Source organism: Salvia hispanica, chromosome 6 (genome assembly GCF_023119035.1).
Source record: "Salvia hispanica cultivar TCC Black 2014 chromosome 6, UniMelb_Shisp_WGS_1.0, whole genome shotgun sequence".
Taxonomy (NCBI): Eukaryota; Viridiplantae; Streptophyta; class Magnoliopsida; order Lamiales; family Lamiaceae; genus Salvia; species Salvia hispanica.
In genome coordinates this window covers 33,249,245-33,269,537 of record NC_062970.1, presented here as the reverse complement: position 1 = coordinate 33,269,537, position 20,293 = coordinate 33,249,245, and the positions used below count along the sequence as shown (strand labels likewise).

At 36.3% G+C, this 20,293-nt stretch overlaps 4 protein-coding genes across 6 annotated transcripts; 2 read left to right on the top strand and 2 right to left on the bottom strand.

Annotated features, from left to right (window-relative positions):
• Nucleotides 1-126: 126 nt before the first annotated feature.
• Nucleotides 127-1,315, top strand: LOC125191894. Its single transcript, XM_048089319.1, has one exon. The coding sequence runs from the start codon at nt 153-155 to the stop codon at nt 1,161-1,163; it is 1,011 nt and encodes a 336-aa protein (XP_047945276.1). The 5' UTR covers nt 127-152; the 3' UTR covers nt 1,164-1,315.
• On the bottom strand, nt 1,275-3,990 carry LOC125191893 (probable galacturonosyltransferase 12). The gene is made up of 6 exons (XM_048089318.1): nt 3,535-3,990; nt 3,336-3,391; nt 3,059-3,205; nt 2,371-2,961; nt 1,966-2,268; nt 1,275-1,868 (listed from the first exon to the last, which is right to left on the bottom strand). Exons 1-6 carry the CDS (start codon nt 3,743-3,745, stop codon nt 1,584-1,586), a joined length of 1,593 nt encoding a protein of 530 aa, XP_047945275.1. The 5' UTR covers nt 3,746-3,990; the 3' UTR covers nt 1,275-1,583.
• A 2,222-nt stretch (nt 3,991-6,212) lies between these two features.
• On the bottom strand, nt 6,213-12,378 carry LOC125194328 (autophagy-related protein 18f-like). 3 transcript variants are annotated; one of them, XM_048092494.1, is made up of 9 exons: nt 11,536-12,378; nt 9,250-9,711; nt 8,877-9,141; nt 8,722-8,789; nt 8,385-8,600; nt 7,479-8,309; nt 7,220-7,383; nt 6,640-7,036; nt 6,213-6,491 (listed from the first exon to the last, which is right to left on the bottom strand). In XM_048092494.1, exons 1-8 carry the CDS (start codon nt 11,755-11,757, stop codon nt 6,670-6,672), a joined length of 2,595 nt encoding a protein of 864 aa, XP_047948451.1. In that variant the 5' UTR covers nt 11,758-12,378; the 3' UTR covers nt 6,213-6,491; nt 6,640-6,669. The 3 variants fall into 3 exon arrangements, with proteins under 3 accessions (XP_047948451.1, XP_047948449.1, XP_047948450.1); XM_048092492.1 differs by having other exon boundaries at nt 8,722-9,141; XM_048092493.1 differs by having other exon boundaries at nt 7,220-7,380; nt 8,722-9,141.
• A 2,848-nt stretch (nt 12,379-15,226) lies between these two features.
• Nucleotides 15,227-18,984, top strand: LOC125192265. Its single transcript, XM_048089790.1, has 3 exons — nt 15,227-15,573; nt 17,522-17,609; nt 18,741-18,984. The coding sequence occupies exons 2-3, from the start codon at nt 17,528-17,530 to the stop codon at nt 18,845-18,847; spliced, it is 189 nt and encodes a 62-aa protein (XP_047945747.1). The 5' UTR covers nt 15,227-15,573; nt 17,522-17,527; the 3' UTR covers nt 18,848-18,984.
• The last annotated feature ends 1,309 nt before the right edge of the window (nt 18,985-20,293 follow it).

The window sequence follows — 20,293 nt, the reverse complement described above, 5'->3', positions numbered from 1 at the left end:
ATCTGTATAGATTTTGTCTGTGTAGTTTAAAAACAAGTGTAGTTTTGAAGTCGAATATCGGATTGACACGTGGCATGTTGTGAGGCTCATATTGTCCCTTGCTTATCTTCTATTGATTATTACCAGTTTTTTTACTTTCTTCAACTCCCAAAATGGCTTCCAAACTCCAAATCCATGTCCGAAACATCAAGAATTCAACTCTCAACTACAACTACCTTCAAACTACTCCCTCTTCATCAATTTCATTCACCAAACATCTCTCTCAACACCACCTACTAATCTCTTACACACATGAAAAAAGCCCTCAGCATGAATCAAGAATCTCTCCGAAATGCACTCTCTCATCTCCCAAGCCACCAGCAACCAAAGAAGAAGCCATTCTCCAAGCCAAAACGTCTCTCTCATCCACCTTAGAGAGGCCCCTCAACAATCCAAAACTCGCTGGAAAGATGAAGAAGATCAAGCAGCCCAGGCTCCGTGTCGAGATTCCAGTCGTGGATGACTCGCCGGCGTCGCTCTCTGAGCTAGCCCTCCAAGTATTTGCAGAAATGCCAATCAGAAGAAAAGGCCCACAAATCAAGATTCTTCTTTTATGGCCTAGCTATGGCTTAATGCAGGCTGCCACTGAGGCCTTTGCTTCTCGCTCTTCAAACATTACCGTACAGAGCATTGACATGTCATCAGTTCTTGATGAGGATGTCAGAACGCTGAATTCTGCTGATGTGGCGGTGTTCTTTGCCCCCGAGGCGGCTCAGCTGGCGATCATGAAGACCGTTAGTGACAGTTTGAGTCCTAGGCCTGTGGTGATCTTCAATCCTAGGTGGAGTTTTGATGAGGAGGCTGATTTTGGAGAGATGGGTGGCTTTTTGGGATCGTTTGAGGTTGTGTATTCTTTCATGGGGTTGGAAGTTAGGGGCATTTTGAGTAAGAGGAAAGGTGTGATCTTTAAGTGTGTGAGAGATGGGGTTTTGAGTGGTGAGAGATGGAATATTTTAGTTGAGGAAGAAGGAGGAGAAATGAGAGTGGTCTCGAGCTTCAAATCGAGGCCATCGATAGTGCAAGTTGAGACCGTGTTGTACAATCTCATGGCAATCAATTCACCAGTCACCAAATCTGCCAAGTTCTTGAAAGATTTGGTATCAAATGTGACTGGGAAGAAGTAATGTTTGCTATTGTTGTACAATGAGATTTTTTATGCGAATCTTGATAGTTTGATCTTCATTCTTGTACCGATACAATGCATGATTTTGTATTGAAGATTGTGTTTTCTTGTGTAATGTGAAAGATGATTATTATGGATATATATAATTTAGGAGATTCTGCATCTCAACACATGAACACTTTCTACAGGAATGAATCATTCCTTTGGAAAAATTGATAAAATGAAAAACATTGTATATGTTGAGATATATTCAAGAACTCAGAAGCAAGAGGAGAGTTCTGAAAAATTTGAAGCCAAAATTGGCTGCTGTCATCTCTCTGCTTGAAAATCCTCATGAAGAACTATCCATGTGTGCTTCCCCTTCTCTGATTTACAGGTCCAAAACGAATGATAAAACATTTTTGGGACGTCAAATTTCATTCTAAGATGCTCTTATGTGGCAGCTCTTGATGAATCTATCAGAGAAGTTGAGGTACTTTGTCCAAAGAGGCCGCAGCTGTGGGAATGCTATGTCGAGCCAGGGCTTTGCCCGGCCATTGAAGTGGATGACTCCAGCTGCTTCAACATCACCAATGGTGGTGTTGTCTTGGTATCCTAATCCGAGCATGTGCCAAAACGGATTGATGGTGTGGACATGGCCGCGGAAAGCTATCAGCCCAGGAGGTAACGTCCCAAGCTGCCATAAACTTAGGTCTGATTTAAGATTCTGCAGAGAATTAATGTGTGTGTATGTGTGTTAGTTTCTCATATAAATTCTTGGATATTGAAGAAGAACCATGTTTTGGTTTTGGAATTTTACTTACCTCTTCAATCCAGTAGTAGTATGTTTGGCTGATGTTTGTATTCCTCCATTGCTCTAGATCAAAAATGTTCATACCATAAGCCCATGCACACTCATTAGGATCAAAGTTGCTTGCAATGAGAGGGTGAGAAAAGTTGAGATAGCTTTTAAATTTCTTTGACATCACATATATGTCCTCCCCTCTACATGTCTCCACCGCCCCATTCACCTTCCCGTTCATGTCGATATCCCACAGAGGTGCAAGGTCTGTCTGAATGACGATGTCATCGTCTAAGAACACCACTTTGTTTAAACTAGGAAACATCTGCAGATAAATAAAGCACATATTTGAGATTTCCATAGTGTACCAGTTCCACATCGACTTGGAAATGATCCTATACTTCAGTATATGAGTTTGAAATCGGACCTCTGGCAAATTTATACGAATGTGGTTCATGAGTGAGTTGTATTTGGGGCTGAGCGCCTGCAGTTTTGCAGCGATGACTTTAGGTTTCTCAGTGTTGTTAGCCACGATGGCCGATGACCCTCCCCTGAACTGTGCACGCACCTTCTGATCCTTCTCCATGGCTTCCAACACCGGGACCTTCCCCTTTGCAAACCAGTCGAATTGGTGGAGTGCCTTGACTTCAATGATGGCGGGCACCAGGGGGTGCAGCGAGAACCAAGCTTGCATTGGGGCGTAAGTCTTCCTGTCGGTTATGACATGCAGGACGACCTTCTCAGGTTGCATCGAGTTTTGTACTAGCGACAATGCAACCACAGAGGCAGCCAGGACATTGTCTGAGGCGAGGACGAAGTGGAAAAAGGAGTTGTCTACAAGTGCTGGGACAAGCTCTGCTGAGGGCAGCTGCAGCCTGGCGTTTGCGTTGGTCGAGTGCTCGTTGGCCAGCCGGAGAGTGAGGCAATGCAGCTGTTTCGGGATGCTACTAGAGGCCACATGACGGTAGAGGTACTCCTGTATCTTTGCAGTTCTAGTCCTTTCTTCAAGGAATGTTACCTTTAAGAGAGAGAGAGAGTGAGATCATTTGATTACTACAGCTAGGATTGTTTATAGTGAAATCATACATATAGAATTAGGGTGAGATGGAATATACCATGGTTTTGAGCTTGATGGCAAAAGTCTTGGCATCTGGAAGTTCACTCTTCATTTCTGCAACAAATTCTTGCAATGTTTGTGGCCCTATTTCTTCCTCATTTGGATTTGTGTCTTCTTCTAGCACTTGGTATATCACTTCAGGCACCTGCTCAAAAATCATCTCATGAATACATTTAATTGTGATGCCAGTTTAGGCCATTCAGTTTTCCTTTTTTTCAGATTAGAAATTTCCAACCATAATCCTAGAAAGTTGATGAAAAATGGTGAGAAATTACATTTGGTTGATATCTTCTTCCCAGAATTCTTGGTCCCAACCTTTTCCCTAAACAACCTGCATTTCATTGCAATCAGCACACATGAATTTGGACCTCAAATTTGAGCACACAAAACTCCAAATTCATTACATTACTACATGAACAAACCATGGGTGCATTGATGCAAAGAGAGTGTGTGTATATATATATATATATATACCTATGGAGGAGCATTTATTCTCTCCATCAATGGCATCAACAGCGGTGAGCACGAACACGAAACGAAGAAGAAAGGTGATGAACAAAAGGGAGTAGAAAACCATGCGATACGACAACCTTCTTGATCCGATCTTCACCTTGCACAACTCCCTAAAACCTTTCGCAGGCAGCACGGTGATGTGCCTCAAGCTCGGCGATATGTGCAGCTGCATGATCTCAGACCACAGAGTTAGATGAGAGGAAGATGCCACAGGCAAGAAAACCTTATGTGGTGAAAAGAAAAGAGAAAAAAGGAGATGAAAAAGGAAGGTTAGAGGGGTGTTTGGAGTAGCTATCAGCCACCTAAACTTGCTTAGGAAAGAGGTTATTGTTGAATGTGTGTGTATTTGTTGTGTACTCTACAAAAATGCAGGCTTGAGAGAGAAGGTGAAGAGAGGTTGTTTGGAGGAAAATGACTGCAGACTGAGAATTTGTAATGTAGTATTCAACAAGGGAGGGTTGGATTGGAAAAGAATGAGCTTTTTTTCTAAAAAAAAAAATTAATGTTAGATTGATGGAAAGGTATATTAAGGAAGATGAAGTTATGTTGTTTGGTGCAGCTCACTTTGCCACCACATCAAGTATATTTCAGAAATTACTATTGTTTGTGGGCTGTGATATAACATAGTTTCCGAAATGGAAAAAGACGTCTTCATAGCTTCGTTTATTTTATCTTAATATTTCTTTCTTTCCATTTTTAAGTATTTAGGATGATTGGTATTGTTGATTCAATTGTATAGTCATATAGTAATGACCATGTATAATATGTATTCGATCTAATGCAAGTACTAGCTCAATTTAGTACTAGTGGGTTGCGTTAGTGTGCTAACTAATTTACAGTAATAACTAATAACTTTTAATATTGTGCATTAAAATTATCAACACAAAGACATAATTATATCAATGCAACATGTAAATTTAAAATGTCAACACAAAGATATAAGTTTATCAGCACAAGAAGATTGATAAATTTATGTCTTTGTGTTGATGTTTTTAACATACAAAATTGATATTAGTTATTAGTTATTACCATAACTTAGTTAGTATTTGATCACACACCTACTAGTAGTTATCATTAAAAAGTATAATACTACTATAGAGTAATAGTTAAATTCAAATTTATTTTGTTTCGTAAAAAAAAATCACGTTGGTAGGGGCTTCATTGAATCTATTTTTTTATGTTCGAAAAAAAATGTGCATATTAAAAAAATTAGTACCACATCTACAAAAAATCGTATACATAGTATTTGCTATATTTTAAACAATTTTAATTGTTCTATTTTTTAAATCTAGATATAATTAACCAACAGTATAAAATCTAATATTAATTTAATCTTAAATAAAATTCAACGAGCCAAACCATAAAATAAGATGCAACACTAATTAGTCATAAACAAATGTATCTTTAACTTATCTATACTATATTTTACAACTATTACTTTATTTAAGAAAGCGAACAAGGGAACACCACCTAATCTAAATTGAATGTTCATGTAAATATTACTTTTATTCCTTATTTTTACATTCTCTTCATCCTTTCATATCAATCCTTTGCAGCCATTTTTTTTCCCTTTATATCTCATTTCAGCCCCTCTTAATCTTCAGATGATTTGGTCTTCATTTCCATCAGCTTAGTAAGAGCTAAAGATAATTAAGACAATTTCAGTAAGATTAACGATAGCTTATACAGTTTATAATACTGTTTATGCATCTGCAATCCAATTTTTAGCTTTAATTTGGAATTTCCTGACAAAAACTAAGTAAATTAAATAATAAAACACGTTGAATTCGTTACGTTTGCTTTACCTCTTTTTTCCCCTTATTATACCTCCACCAACAAGAGCCCCCACCTTATTTATAATTTATAATGACGTATAATGTTGGCCTAACCTTCTTCAACATTCCTCAAAGTCGTGCCTTTAGAATCCATCTTAAGGCTTAATCTCACATTATCTTTCAATGTAACAAAGAATTATAAATAAAGGCACTTGGACTACAGTTGCATAAATGACTCATTACAAGTGCAAATTAGTATATGCCCAATTTGGAATCAATCACTAATCACAATATTCAACCAATACTTTTCTTGAATACCACATTACATGTAAAAGATTTCACTCATGATTAATGGCGTGTGTCGTTTTTATTGTATTATCTTTAATTATTATTGACACGCACATTTGATAGCAATGTACTATATCAAAACAAATTCGAAATGTGGAAGTATGACACCCCGTTGATTGCTATTGCTATTGAAAATAAAACATCGAATCATACTTTGTTTTTCAACCAAGAAAGACTCACAGTGGCCACCTACTTAATCAAGAGAGAAACATTTCAACCGAGAATGTGATATATTACAAACATTACCTTTTTTTTTACATTTCAATAAGCAAATAGTAGTAGTATTATATTTCTCTTCTTTGATAAAAAAAATATTTCCTCTATCGGGTCATGAAACACAACGGCAATACTATCATGATCCCATCTCCAATTCTTTTCATGTGGTGTAGAGAAAATGACAAACTCCCAATAAACAAGATCCACATCATATCCAACATTGGAAAAAAATCTAAAACAAAAACATGGTTATAAGGTTATCGTAAAAGTCACACCTTCCAACCACAAGAGACGTGAAAATGAATTAAATTCCTTAATATTTTCATATGAACGAAAATACGAAATAGAGAAGATAGCAATACATTGCAAACATGAAGTATACATGCATATTTTAGCAGGCGGCTATTATTGAGATTATGACCTGATAAATTTTCTTCACATCTGCTGTCACAGAATGTAAAATGACAAAAGGTGCACACTTCCACAATCAATTCAAAACATCTAGTGTTTGCTTCTCACTGTATATGTCTATTCCGCCCACAACCATTTTTTTGAGATAATAAAAGAATATCACCACACCTGAGGGACACAACAGTAAAGATTAATCAAGTCGAGCCTCATCTCCCCAACAATTCCCCGTTATTAATTCCAGCGTGAGATGGATCAACATGATGGGGCCGCAGAGAAATCAAATTTAAACACACAAGCACAAATCTTGATGACATACCTGATGCTGGGCAGGACTGGAGGAATTACCTCAGTAAAACCCGTCATCTTCTTCAAACTGGTTTTTCATGTTCAAGCCATCTATATTATTTACAGATCCAAGTTGGCTATCCCCCTCAGTGTTTGCTCTAGTATATACAGTCTCCTCTTGCTCGGTGTCAGTTGTTGGGGTATCATTGTTATTTACATGTCCCCTGCTAGATTCAATTAACATCTGGAGACCATCTTCACCGTTTGCTTCGAGACCATTGTCTGATTCATTCTCCCTTCCAGACCCACAGTTGGTAATAGAATCAAGAGAACCCAAAAGATGCCTGCCAGGAGTCGTCCCATACTCGAAGGAATTAGATGCCTGAGGCTGAAAGTGGCCATTAATGTCTAGACTACTCGTAGAAATCCTGAAACAGAAACAGAAAATTAAAACAAAAATACAGAAGCATATCAAGGCTATAATTCTGCCTCCCAGAAATGAGGTTCCACCAAGCAAAACCCAATTAAGGCCACATTAATTATATAGGCAAAACAATATACAGGACCAGATCTATCATTTAGGCACACAAATCTTTAGGTTTCAAACATACCTCCCCCCGCGTTGAACTTTGGAATTTTGAAGATAATCGTAAACTGGAACTAAGTCTTTTGACCTTGCTCCAAGCATACGAACAGGGAATCTTTCGATTTCAATTTCTCCACCATGATCACCTTCAGCTAGATCAACATTCTGCATCGACTGAAAATAAATCTGCTGCCGCGCATATGAAAGAAGATGATATTAGCACGACTAGCCTAATTTCTAACTTAAAACATCAGTAACTCAAATTCAAAATAACAAGGGCGTACCCCAGGTCTGGTCCACACCAGGTTCTGCTTTTGATGCATTTGAAGTTCCGCTTCAGATATATACATATGATGTTTTTCTTCAGAAATTATATTTTTATTTTTTGTTGAACAAGAAAATTTAGAAAATGCGCCATTTTCATGTTTCGTTATTTCCGGATATACTTTACTGCTATCTGAGTTCCCATTTTCACCATGCATGTCAATGTTATCTCCATGTTCCTTTCGGTTATGTTTTTGACAAATATTCCATTTCTGCATTGCCTCAACCATCACTCTTGCATCATTATCAATACCAGATTCAGAAGTGAGACTTGCTCCAGGCGAAGCCATCGCGCCATCCAGAGTAGGACAAAAGTGCAGAACATACTGTATCACACATCCAGATGGAGAGAAAACAAGCATGTAATAATTTTTCATCAGCAAACTCTGGTCTCCATAGATACCATCGTCCTTGCAGTTGTGGAAAACAGATGCGACTGCACCAGATAGTGAGCTAGACCGCCCAGTTGCAGCTGCAGCAGCACCGCTTACTGTATTTCTCCAACCATTACTTCCATTTCTTATTCGGCTGACAGCATTAAGGTTAACTGGGGGACCTGATGCACAGATGGTTTGTTGAGTCAGCACCTGCAATCCTGAATTTGGTGATCCATGAACTGCAGGCTTTGTCATCAAGCTAGATACCCTGTTTCTTGCACTAGAATAAGAATCAGTAGACCGCAAACTAACTAATCCCCCTGAGAGAGAGATAGCAAAAATATGACTTGTCCCTCTTAAGGAACTGATCACAATCCATTGGCTGTCACTACTAAAACTTATGTCCTGTATAACCTGAAAAGGCAATAACAATGTATTAGAATTTGTACTCTAAAGAAGTTTGCAACATTAAAGAAGGGCCCATCTTACAGCGTTGGTCAGACCACGTTGCAGCCTATAAAGATGGACATGAGAAGCAGCTCCAGATGAGCCAGGCATAATCCGAAAGACATTAATGTTGTGACCCTGAACTGAGGCAGTCACTAAGTGAAGACCACTTGGATCAAAGCACAACGACGAAATGGGGCTTTTATGTGCCTTGAACTGGGCTATTACATCTTTGTTGACAATATCTCTGACGACCACCTGTATATGAAAAAGCAAAAACTATAAAAAAAAAAGGTGCAAGCATTGCATATCACTGCAGAAAGATCCACCTAAACCAGTTCCCAAGAGACTTATTAGATATGAACTTAATACAGCATACCATCCCAACATTGTCATCATCAGGTGAATGTCCATCAGCAATGCCGTTGACCTTCAGACGACCACTCCCTGATTGAAAATTGTTGGTTTCAGGATACAGCTCAGAATAGTACCTTGATAGCTTCTTATACCCCATATCACCCAAAGTAACAATACCAGCAGCAAGCTGTTTGCTTGACTCTCGCGCAAGATGTCCAACAAGACTTCCACTTGAGGAGTGAGAAAGTAAACTTGGTGAAGGAGTTACATGTTGAGGACTCACACGGCGAGCACTGGAAATTGCAACTTGGCTCCCACTGTAAGCTATCCACCGGGGTCCCACAGCAAGTGGTCCAACACCTATATTTCCAGATACAGTTGGCACTGGATTTGTAAGAACTGTATATTCTCTCTCAAGTGAAGAAGCATTAAGACAATGTATCTGCAACAAAATCACATCACATTCAAAAGAAAGACCAAGGAGAATATGCTTGCAGCTTAACATACAAAATCAAGAAAGCTTTGGCTGAGTAGAAGTTGTGGAACACACCTGATTTGATTGTAAGACAGCAATAACACGAGAACTGCATCGCAGTAAATGGACGACAGACCGAAATCTTAAGAGATGTACATACGACCGAGATTTGAAGGAATAAAAGCAAACCACCGTTGGGATACAAGTACCATTAACTGAACCATTGCATTGTTGGCCCATCTCATTACTAGGAGCTGATCTGTCATGAACTTTAATATCTCCAGAGAAGGATCCATCAGTACAAATAACTAGCAATGGGCGACTGTCCGCAAATTTGTCCCCAGGTTGGTTTGACGCTAGAGGTTTTGGTAGCACTTGCATAAATGAAACAGGGCCATCATGCCTTGAAACTATATTATGCACATTATCACCATCTTCAACATCCCAGATCTGAAATCTATAACTGAAGCCCAGCAAGAGCACTCGGCGTGAATTATCTTTTTCGAGCTCTAGTTTGTCAAACCCGGCCCAGGAAACCTCGAATTCAGAATATGTAAAAGATAATTAAGTTACTTTTACCAGAAAACAATCTCCGCTAATATAAAACCCAAGACCACTGACTTTTAGAAAAAAGAGGATGAGATTGAGATCGATGTTAAGAGAAATTAAGAAATATTGGCATGGAAATCCTAGAGATGGCATCCTATGTAATCATGGTGACAACTTAAAAAAAAGAGTAGGTCATTCCAGAACAAATTGTGTTAGGATTAACAGATTTGACATTGACTTTCAAATTGGAGCCTCACAACTTATTCCTAAAGTAACTCAAAACTATTCATTAACAAATGATCAAGTCCCATATTCTATAATATAGTAGATATAAAACATCTAAACAAACAAGACAAGAGCAGTCTGGCTGGTTCTTTGCACCCAGTGTTGGTGTAGCAGCTATATTTTGATTCTTGAAAATCAAGAATTTCACAATCGGACACTCGAATCAAGAGATAAAGAAACAAACAGAAACAGCTTCGAAACAAAGACGACTAAACAGGACCAAGAGGGATCCACTGAAGCTTATTTTCATATTTTTCATTCCGTATCTTAATTTTGGATCTACTTCTGGCTAGAAAATAAATTTCTTGAATTTTTTTTATCTCGGATAATACTGAATAAAAATAAGCCTGCATAATTGGAAAATCTGAACAATCATAACTTTTTCTAATAGCTACATGAGAACAGCAAGTTACCATAGAATTTTAATTAAAGTAATTATAACAATCAGTATCAGATCAAGAGATTTAACCTAATTCTAATAAAATTAGATTTACTATTAAATACGATCCGACAAAGCCCGGGATTATTATTATACCCTTAAATAAGCACTAGTGTCGCAACAATTTTGGAAATCTAGTTAACGACAAAAATTATATAACGGTCGACAAATGCTTTATGAATAATTCAGATGACAACAGAAGTTCCACCTGCCCAACCAGCCGCAAAAACAAGAAAAAGCATGAATTTCCAAACTACTCAGAGAAAAACAGCAGGTTTGGACAAGTCAAATCATACAAATGGAATTACTTTAGCCACTCGTAGACTGCAAAACACTACAACCGCAAAACTGAACAAAAAGGTAAGTTTATCATATCTACAGCTTACCGTTCCTCTCGGCCCAATTGAAAAAAAAAACAAATTGACCCACAGCATTGCGGATGACGATGGCAAAAAATTTTGCAGTAAAGAATAAACCTTAAGGTACATACATAAACGACAGCATAACAGAAAATCGAGTAAGATTGCTGCAAATGGAACCTATGGAGGCCAAAATAGTTTTTTGGGCATTTTTCTTTTTCCTTTTCAATTTCTTCTTTTTCTTTGGTGGGTAATTTAAATAGCATAAAAATTAACATCAGTATTCATATCTTCCAAGAGATCATTTCTTCAACGGTATGTTCATGTACTTGTAGAGAATGATATTCAACACAGAAATAAACATGTTCAAAAATTGGAAAACACCCATGCATGCCCAAATCAATTCTCAGGACATGGCGGTAGCATCTATATACAACACACGGAAATGAAACTGCTTTGAATGCATGTATGCATGCTTCAACAAAATTACAAAACCACTAGATGCTGCTTCATTCTTGTCTCTTGATCCTAAAAACTAACAGTTACACAAAGGAAGCAGACTGCAACCTGCCAAAGTTACAGCTTGGCTATGTATCTGATAATTAATCGTTTGCATTCAACTACGTCTACAATTATTAATAATTTTTCCAACATGTAAAGCTTTTGACCACACCAAAACTACAGAAAAACAAAATGTAAACATTAAAAAAAAATCTATAAAAGCCTCACCTGATCATGGTTGGTGTCACCATCCCTCTCCCTCTCCCTCTCCACAATGGCTGAAGCTGCAGATGCAGCAGACCTCACAGTGGAAGCAACGGTAGAGGCACCAGAAGAAACAATCTTAAGGTAGCTCGAAAAGGTCCTAAAATTGGGAAGTATCCCGTTATTAACTCTACCCCGCGGCACCACTGATCCACCATCACCACTTTTCTGGCTATCATTCCTCATCCCCAAATGAAAGAAAGCCAATCCCCACAACAAAAAAACCGCGCATAGATGCTCAACCACTCTAATGATCACAACCTCCAGCAATGAAAATTAAAACTCACAGTGATGATCAAAGCCCTCGACTTACAGGTGTCTGCTTCAACGGTTTACACCTCAAAATCCATCCAATAATCATGCAAATCGAAACAAAAAAAATTAAAGATGGTTCGACTGCACTTGTTATTTCGCTTCTTCACATTTATCACAACCACTAGTCACTACTTGCCGAAATAATTCAAAAGCGGCGGTATGCATACAGGTTCAACTACATCACACAACAAAATCCCTCAAAAAACTCCTTTGTTGCGTGTGTTCTCTTTTTTTTCTTTTTTCTCTACAGTTGTTTCTACCTATATCTATGACCAACAAAATTATAGGAAAAAAATCAAAGAATTTCTATTGACAATTTATAATACAAAGAATACGAGGTTGATATATACAAATTTGAATCAAGAATTTTGAAAAGTTTTTTATACAAATTAAATTCTCAAGGGTTTCGATGATATTCAGAGATTGAGGTGAGAGAGAAAAAAGATTTGTGTATCGCGAGAATCTCGTAACTCTAGAGAGAGAAATTTGCCGCATGACTCTGTATCTAAATTCTCGATTTTCATTTTATTTTATTTTTTTGAAAATTTTATGAATTTAGAAACGACAGTGTTCTCCACCACGGTAAAAACTTTTTCACTGCTGGTAAAATAGATATTCTGATTTTGAATTAAATCACTCTTCTATTAATTAACACTTTTGATCCTTAAAATGGAGAAACTAGTCCAATTTTTGTCAAAATATTTGTTTTGTCTGCAATTGAGTCCTAAACATTATGAATTACTTTTTTTTTGGCCAAAAATTGATGGATTTGTTAAATTTTAGGGGTATCGGAGTTTCATCACAGTATGAGCTTTTTACAATTTCGGTGTAAAATATTTTAAATCGTTGTAGTGTTCGGCCATCAAGTCGTAGGTTGGCATCGCAATTTGGAGGCAGAGCTACAGCATGTGATGTCGTTTTTCCTCAAAATTTACAATATTAGTAATAAATAGTTAAACACTATAAACTATATTAAAAAAAATTACAAAAAATATTGAGGTAATTTTGAAATTTAAAATTTGGATGATTAACTTTAAAATTCTTAGTATTCACATTTTTTCATTTCTTTTACTTTACATTTATGGGTCTCATCATTCACTACATAATTTCTAACTATTTTTTCTACTTATCTTCTAATTTATCAATTATTTTAAAATTTATACCAACTTCAAATTGCTATTTTTATGGGACATGGAGTATTTTATTGCCCTTAAACCAACTCTAATCATACACCAAAATCCATTTTTGGCGTAAAAATCATCTTCAACCATACACCAAACTCAAACTCATTTTTGGTATTTTCTACGAATTTACACCAAATATGGCACTTCTGCAAAAACTTATGAGATATTGCAAATCGATCCATTATTATTTAATTATGTGATTAAAACATGAAAAAAATTACAATAACAAATGAAGATGTCCAGTTTCAAAAGTATTTGACTTGATATGACGCAAAAAGAAATAAAATGTTCATCTGGACTTGCACTGGTTGATCAGTTGTGGGAACAAACACAAATTTCGAGTCTTTAATTTTTTTAATTTTATATCCATATTTTGGTATGTTTTTTTAATTGTATATTTTTAAATATGTTTTCATTTATGTTTTAATATTACCATAGTATGTGAAGTTTATATTAATTTAATTTTCAAGTTAGTGTATTTTTTAATATAAAGCATATTTAATTTATAATAAGAAAATTATTTTATTATTTAATTTAATTTAAAATTTTAATATAAGGTTATGGGATTAATGTGTAATTTAAATGAATATGTAGGTGTTATTGAAAAGTATCTAAAGTAAATGGATATGGTATTTTATTTTGAGTTTGAATTTGATTTAAATGGTTGGAGATGGCCTAAAATATTGACATGCGCCAAAATTTATGTTGGTACATTTGTAAAAAAAAAAGACCTTCCTCAATCCCACTTTTGCATTCCTAATTTATCATTTTTAAATGCTTCACTTTAGAAGTTAAAGTTTTGGTTGGAATATTTATAAATATTATAAGTTATTTTTTCACCTATTTTTTATTATATTAAAGTAAGACTTATATTTTATTATTTCTTTTACTAATTTTTTTTTACTTTAAAGAGAACTGTGCTGAACTCAACTAAAAGTAGTGGTAAATGAAAACTTAAAAAATAATAGCTCAATGAAATATAGGAAAATGCAACTAAGTTAGAGTATTAAAGTTCATTTTTCTGTCAAAAATTTAAATTGGTTAAAAAATTGGATCTGGTCAATCATCCGTGTTCATTTTACGAAGTCATGATTTTTAAATATCTGAAAATTATAATGACAATTATCTAAAGATTAAAGGCCAAAATTGGTTCTAAACATATAACCATTTTACGTTTTTGGTCCTAAACATTATATTTTGGATTTTGTGGTCCCGAACATATGAAAATTTGATCATTTTAGTCCTCCGTCAACATTTCAGTTAAAAACTAACGATCAACGGGTTTAATCGCGATTTTGACCAAATTAAACTTTTAAAATTTGATCATTTTAGTCCTCCGTCAACATTTCAGTTAAAAACTAATGGTCAACGGGTTTAATCGCGATTTTGACCAAATTAAACTTTTAATTCTGATTTTTTACTCCTAATTAATTCCCTAATTATTTTTACACTTCAGTTTCATCTTCTTCCTTCCTCTTCCTCTCAAACCCTAGGTATGGAGGGTTCAACTTTCAGCAAACCGTCCTCCCCGACTATCTTCTCCCCTTGACCGGAAACCGCACTGCTCCGGCGACGAATCGTCTCCTCCGCCGCCGCGGCTCTCCGATCCCCCTCCGCTGTCGTTCCTCTACCGGCAGTACCTCGTGACGAGAGTGTAGTAGCTGACGAGGAGGAAGGCGCTGGCCGGCATGCCGATGATGGCGATTATGAGAGGGGAGAAGGGGCCGCCGGAATCGTCGTCGGACGGCGGCGGAGGAGGGAAGATCAAGTAGCAGAATTGAGGGCAGTAGATTCTGCAAATCCCTTGTGAGCAATCTCTGTAGTTCTCGTAATGAGCCCATGGATTTGGATTTAAACTACAACTGAGAAGATAAGTGGGGGAGGGCGGTTTGCAAAGTAAAATTAAAGTGTAAAAATAATTAGGAAATTAATTAAGGATTAAATCCGTTAATCATTAGTTTTTAATTGAAATATTGAAGGAGGACCAAAATAATCAAATTTTTATAATGTTCATAACCATAAAATTTAAAAAATAATAATTAAAAAAAAACGTTCAAATTTTAAAAAATAATAATTAAAAAAAAAACGTTCAAATAACCATATGTTGAGCATCAATTTTGGCTTTTTACTCTTATCTAAATAATTAAGAAATGATGATTTCTACCCATACACTAACACAACCATTACAGGCTACACCCAACACCCACGCCGCCGCCCTGCCCGTGTCGTCGCTTCTCAGCCGCGCAACGCCGCCGGTACAGGCCACCGTCCCCTCTTCGTCATCCAATCTTCTTCACTCCTGCCCGTACACACATTAAAAAATTACACACACACCGTTGAAACCTAGAAATTTCCGGCATCCTCTGCTTCGGCCACCCGATTTTCGATCGGCGCCGTAGTTTATCTGTTTCCGACTCCGTTCAGTCGCCAACTTCCGTGCCTTCTTTCTCTGTCAGCCGCACTATCTCCACTGCAGACCGTCGCACACACTGCACATATATAGGTAAAAATCCCGCCCTTTTCCTTAAATTTCCTTTTATACATGATTTCTAATAGATTTAAGCTTGAATGATGAAGAAATGTTGGATCGGCCGAGAATTTGGGAGTTCCTTGTTCATATACTAGAGTCTGCCTATATTAGATTTGAGATTTGTTAAAAGAAATTAATCTTTATGTTGGACACATGAGAACCAAAAGCTTTTGGATTGGTTCTGGAACTGTTATAGCTCACTGTAATTAAGTTAGTACGTTGCGTGAAGTTAGTGAGAACTATTGAGCTGGAATTCAGTGAAAAAAGAGGGGAGGTGCTGACCGAAGTTTAATTACCTTGAAATCCCTAAGTTATAGCTAAGTACTTATCATATGTAGTGTTCGATTTGTAACTCAAGAACCGTTTAAATATGATAGAGATTGAAGTTAATGCAACATAATAAAAAAATGAATTGAGTATGGTTGAAGATTAAGGAAAAGTGGGCTACAGATTCATCTTTTGCAAGCTTTAGGGTTCCGTTTTATTTCTTCAAACTAGCTAGCTATTGGATCGTTGTTCCAAGTATAAAATAAACCTATATTGTGAGATAAAGAAATAGTGAAAGAAATCAAATCCCACCATAATTTTTCAAAGTTACTGAAAGTCAAGTGCTTTGGATTTTTTGCTTACTTGTATGACGTGATTCGAATTAAAATTGTATAAATATAAGGTGTTACAATAGGATTCTGACAGAGAATGGTAAGGAAAAATAGACCTTGTTCTAACCTTAATAAGGACTGAAAATTATGCTTTTAAATGCATGTAATTTAGTTAATATATAACTTATGTATTGGTTGAATTACAGTCCAGAGGATATTTAAACATATTATAGGCTGGGAGTTTAAACTAGGGTGTGATGTAGGGTAAAGTAAAGACGAGGATAGAAAGTTAGACCCTGATTTCTTGATCTTTGGATGTTTAATGCTTAGGTATTGGTTTAGGGGATAGATGTTTATGAACTAGTCTGGAAATAAAGCAGTTTATTATACATTAACACTATCACAGCCACTTGTTTTAAGTTCTCTAGCTTATTTATTGGGTAAGCTTTTGGGAATAAGCTGTAGCATGTAGGAACTTGTAGTGTGTACTTTTGAGTATTTTTAGTACCACTCAAATTTTTGTATAAATAAATTTAGACCATTTCTGCGATGGTCTATGCATTATAAGTATTTTGGAATTCAATGAGATATTCTTTTAATTTATAAACTTAAGAGCGTCACCTTTTAATCAAATACGATTTTCGAAACACAAATTAAAATCTTTGTTGTGTGCTAGTAAGTTGGAAACGGGAGGATATTAGAAAAAGAAACAAAATTAATCTCAAAAGTCACATCAATAAAAAAAATGTAAAAACATTTTTTTTTTGTGACATCACTTATTCGATTCTTCGGTAATAAAGTAAAGGGTCTTACAATTTAGCTGATACTGAACCGAGTAGAAAAGCCGAGCTGAGCTCGAGCATACACAGATGTTGACTCTGTTTGTTTACACTCCTAACCTAAACCCTTCTAGTTTGTGCATGGACTTATAAACTGTATGATTGTGCCTCCATATCATCTCCATGCATCAGCATTGCATTTTAAGATGCAAATTTTACTTTGGTTGAGATAGTACTCTATCAGAACATTGTGTTGTTATTCTGGAATTTTTCCAGATGAAAACTCTTTACCAATAAGTGGGGTCATATTCATAAAGTCAAAGAATTATAATTATAGTTTGGACAACTTAACGAGCAGCAGTTGGTGGCATGGAATTTGGATTAACAAATATGTAGGGTTAGTTAGGATATAGAGGAAGTGCGTGACTGATAAGTGATAACTGCTCATAATATGAATATATGATACAGATACATTGATTATTTAGGTAACCCTCTACTGTTATAGAGCTTTTTCTGTTGGTTAATTAAATTTCTCTGTGTCAGATAAGTATGGGATTCTTCGACCGAGGAGTAATTACTGATAAGTGGTCCTCTAGGATCCTTTGGCTCACAGCATTCGGAAGTGCAGCAGGTATGCAGCTCATTATGTATAGTTTATGATTTTTATTGTTAATAGTAATGTACTAATGTGCTGCTATGATTCTTAGTTTAGTTGAATCTTGAAAGGTGTCTCGGTTTTTGTGCTTGTAACTTAAAACTTGTTATTTGCCAGAGGTCTTATCTTTCTTATATGGTACCTCATGTTTAATTTTATCTTTCTGAAATTGCAAGATATTTCATTAAAGGCGGTTTTCTAAAACCAAGATTCATATTCAGATAAATGTACCTTGTGTGTGGACTGTGGATGCATTTTATACTCTCATTAGATTTGGTTGTGGTTGCCAAAAAAAAGATTTCAAATTTCAAAAGAACATGGTAATAAAAATGAGAAAATCCCTGATTAGTTGAGATTTGTTGCCTTCAATGGCGACTGGCAGAAGCAGACAAGGAGTTTCTGTCCGCCATGATTCTGGGGTGAATCTTGGCAGCATGGCATCTTAACTGAGCTGAACCGAACGAGTCGAAATGCCTAAATTTCTCCCACTGAACATAACTAAATTATACTTGTGGAAGATCCTCCACGTGGCAATAGACAGATCTTGGGAGTGGAGGCAATAGGGGTGTTATGTTGTTGCTAGATAGATACCTAACCTGACTAGGAAAACAATGATGATGATATTGCATGGAGAATGGATGTTGGCAGTGCTGCGATGGAACTAAAAAGACAAGTGATCTGACTTTTGGCCAAAACAAGAGCTGGCAAAAAGTTAAAAGTTTGTAAGGTTGTTGGCTGATTGGGTTACTTGGTTTGCATAAGCTGTGTACCATTGGGAAACTTGGTTGGTCTGTCCCTGAATCTTTTCATGAGAATCAAAACATATACAGTAATTTTTTTTTCCAAGCTGGTGCAGTTTCTCAGTTCCTATGTGGTTTTGCCTCAAAATAACAGTTTTCAGAACATGATGGTAATTCCACTCAATTCTCAACATGGAGTAAGATGGAGTTTCAAGATAAAATACCTACTAAGATGTTGCTTGTTCTATGAATTTGAAGATTCTCCAGACTTGCTTCCTTTTGTTGTATATCTTTCGTCTTTTCTAGTGTTGGGGTTTGGGGTGCTCTGCATTCCTTTCCCTCTTTATTACATTATCTTCTTGTTCAGGCCTTTACATGGTGATGGTTGAAAGACAGCTGCAAAATAAAGAACGACAGATGGCGGAAGCGCTGAGGGCTGCTGAATCTGGTACACAGGATGGGAACAAAATCTGAACCTTAACTAGTTTTGGAGTAGGAATCTGTATGTTCAACTCATTTTTTTGCATTCCATGCTTTCAAAATTCTGGATGTTGTCGTAATACTGCATCATTCATGCTAATAATAAGAATCTTGCCATTATTTGGCCTTGAGATGTAAGGTTTACTATGACCAAATTCTTGATCTTGAATGCTGCTGCTGGGGTCTCCATGAGATGTTATCTTTGAATTCATATCAAATGTCTTCTTTTCTTTTCCAATAAATAGATCTCACGTTATCAAATTAAAGATTAGAGGTCTACAATTTTATCTCTCATAAGAGATGATGTTAGAACAGGAAGCCACGAGTTCATCAAATATTAGTACTCCATATTTTTGCCGCATTTCATTCTATACATTAGTTTTGGTATGAACTCGTTCCACATTTGGATATAAGGTTACATTTTAACAGTATACTTAGTTGCAATTATAAATATGCTATTACCAGGGGATTTATAAAATATTTAATGTAATTTCTTTGTATTTGGTACATATACAAAAAATAAAGGTAGAGGTGAGATATCAATGAGTGCATAGGAGCAAAGTATTCATCATTAGTGGACTGATTATAATAATAACAGTGGATTCCTTTCGAAATAAAATAATGGATGATGTGGGTCTATCATTGCACTTTGATTATCTGTATTTGAATAATTGAATTAAAGAATTAGAAAAGAATGTCTGTGTATAACGTATTACTATACCGATACCAAACTTAGTTAAGTGTACGTATCTTTTCTTGATGTTACAATGATTAACTGACCCAGATAATGTTTTTTCATTTACGCCTTAATTTATGAAATAATTTTACGTCTTAATCAATAAAATAATCTAAATTATCAAATGCATAATTTTTATCTTGTTTTTTAATCACTCACACAATAACACTAATATTACCCCATATATATAGTGAAGACCAAAATTGGTCCTGAAAATATTGACCATTTTATTATTTTGGTCATAAACTTTATCTTTTGGATTTTTTGCTCTTGCACATTTCAAATCGGATCACAATTGGTCCTCCATCAATAGTTCCGTTAATTTTATAACAGTCAACGGCTTTAACCCAATTTTGACCGAATTAGACTTTTAATTCTGATTTTAACACACTAATTAATTCCCTAATTTTGATTCCTCGTCGCCCTCTCCTTCTCCTTCACAAATCAGCGAACCACTCCAATTCGCCGCCCTCTCCTTCACTCTCGGCGACGAATTCGCCGCCGACTACAGATACTCCAACAGCATCGTCGCCATTGGCCTTCCTGGTCAGACAACCCCTTACCCAACTTTTTCTCGGCGATTTGGTCGCCATCGCTCCAGCACCCGTCGGCTCGAAATCGGGTTGTTGTTCGGTGCCTCGCGATTCGCTGCTGCTGGTGCATCGAGATCAGCCCCAGTCCCGAGTGAAAGCAGAGAGTTCTGT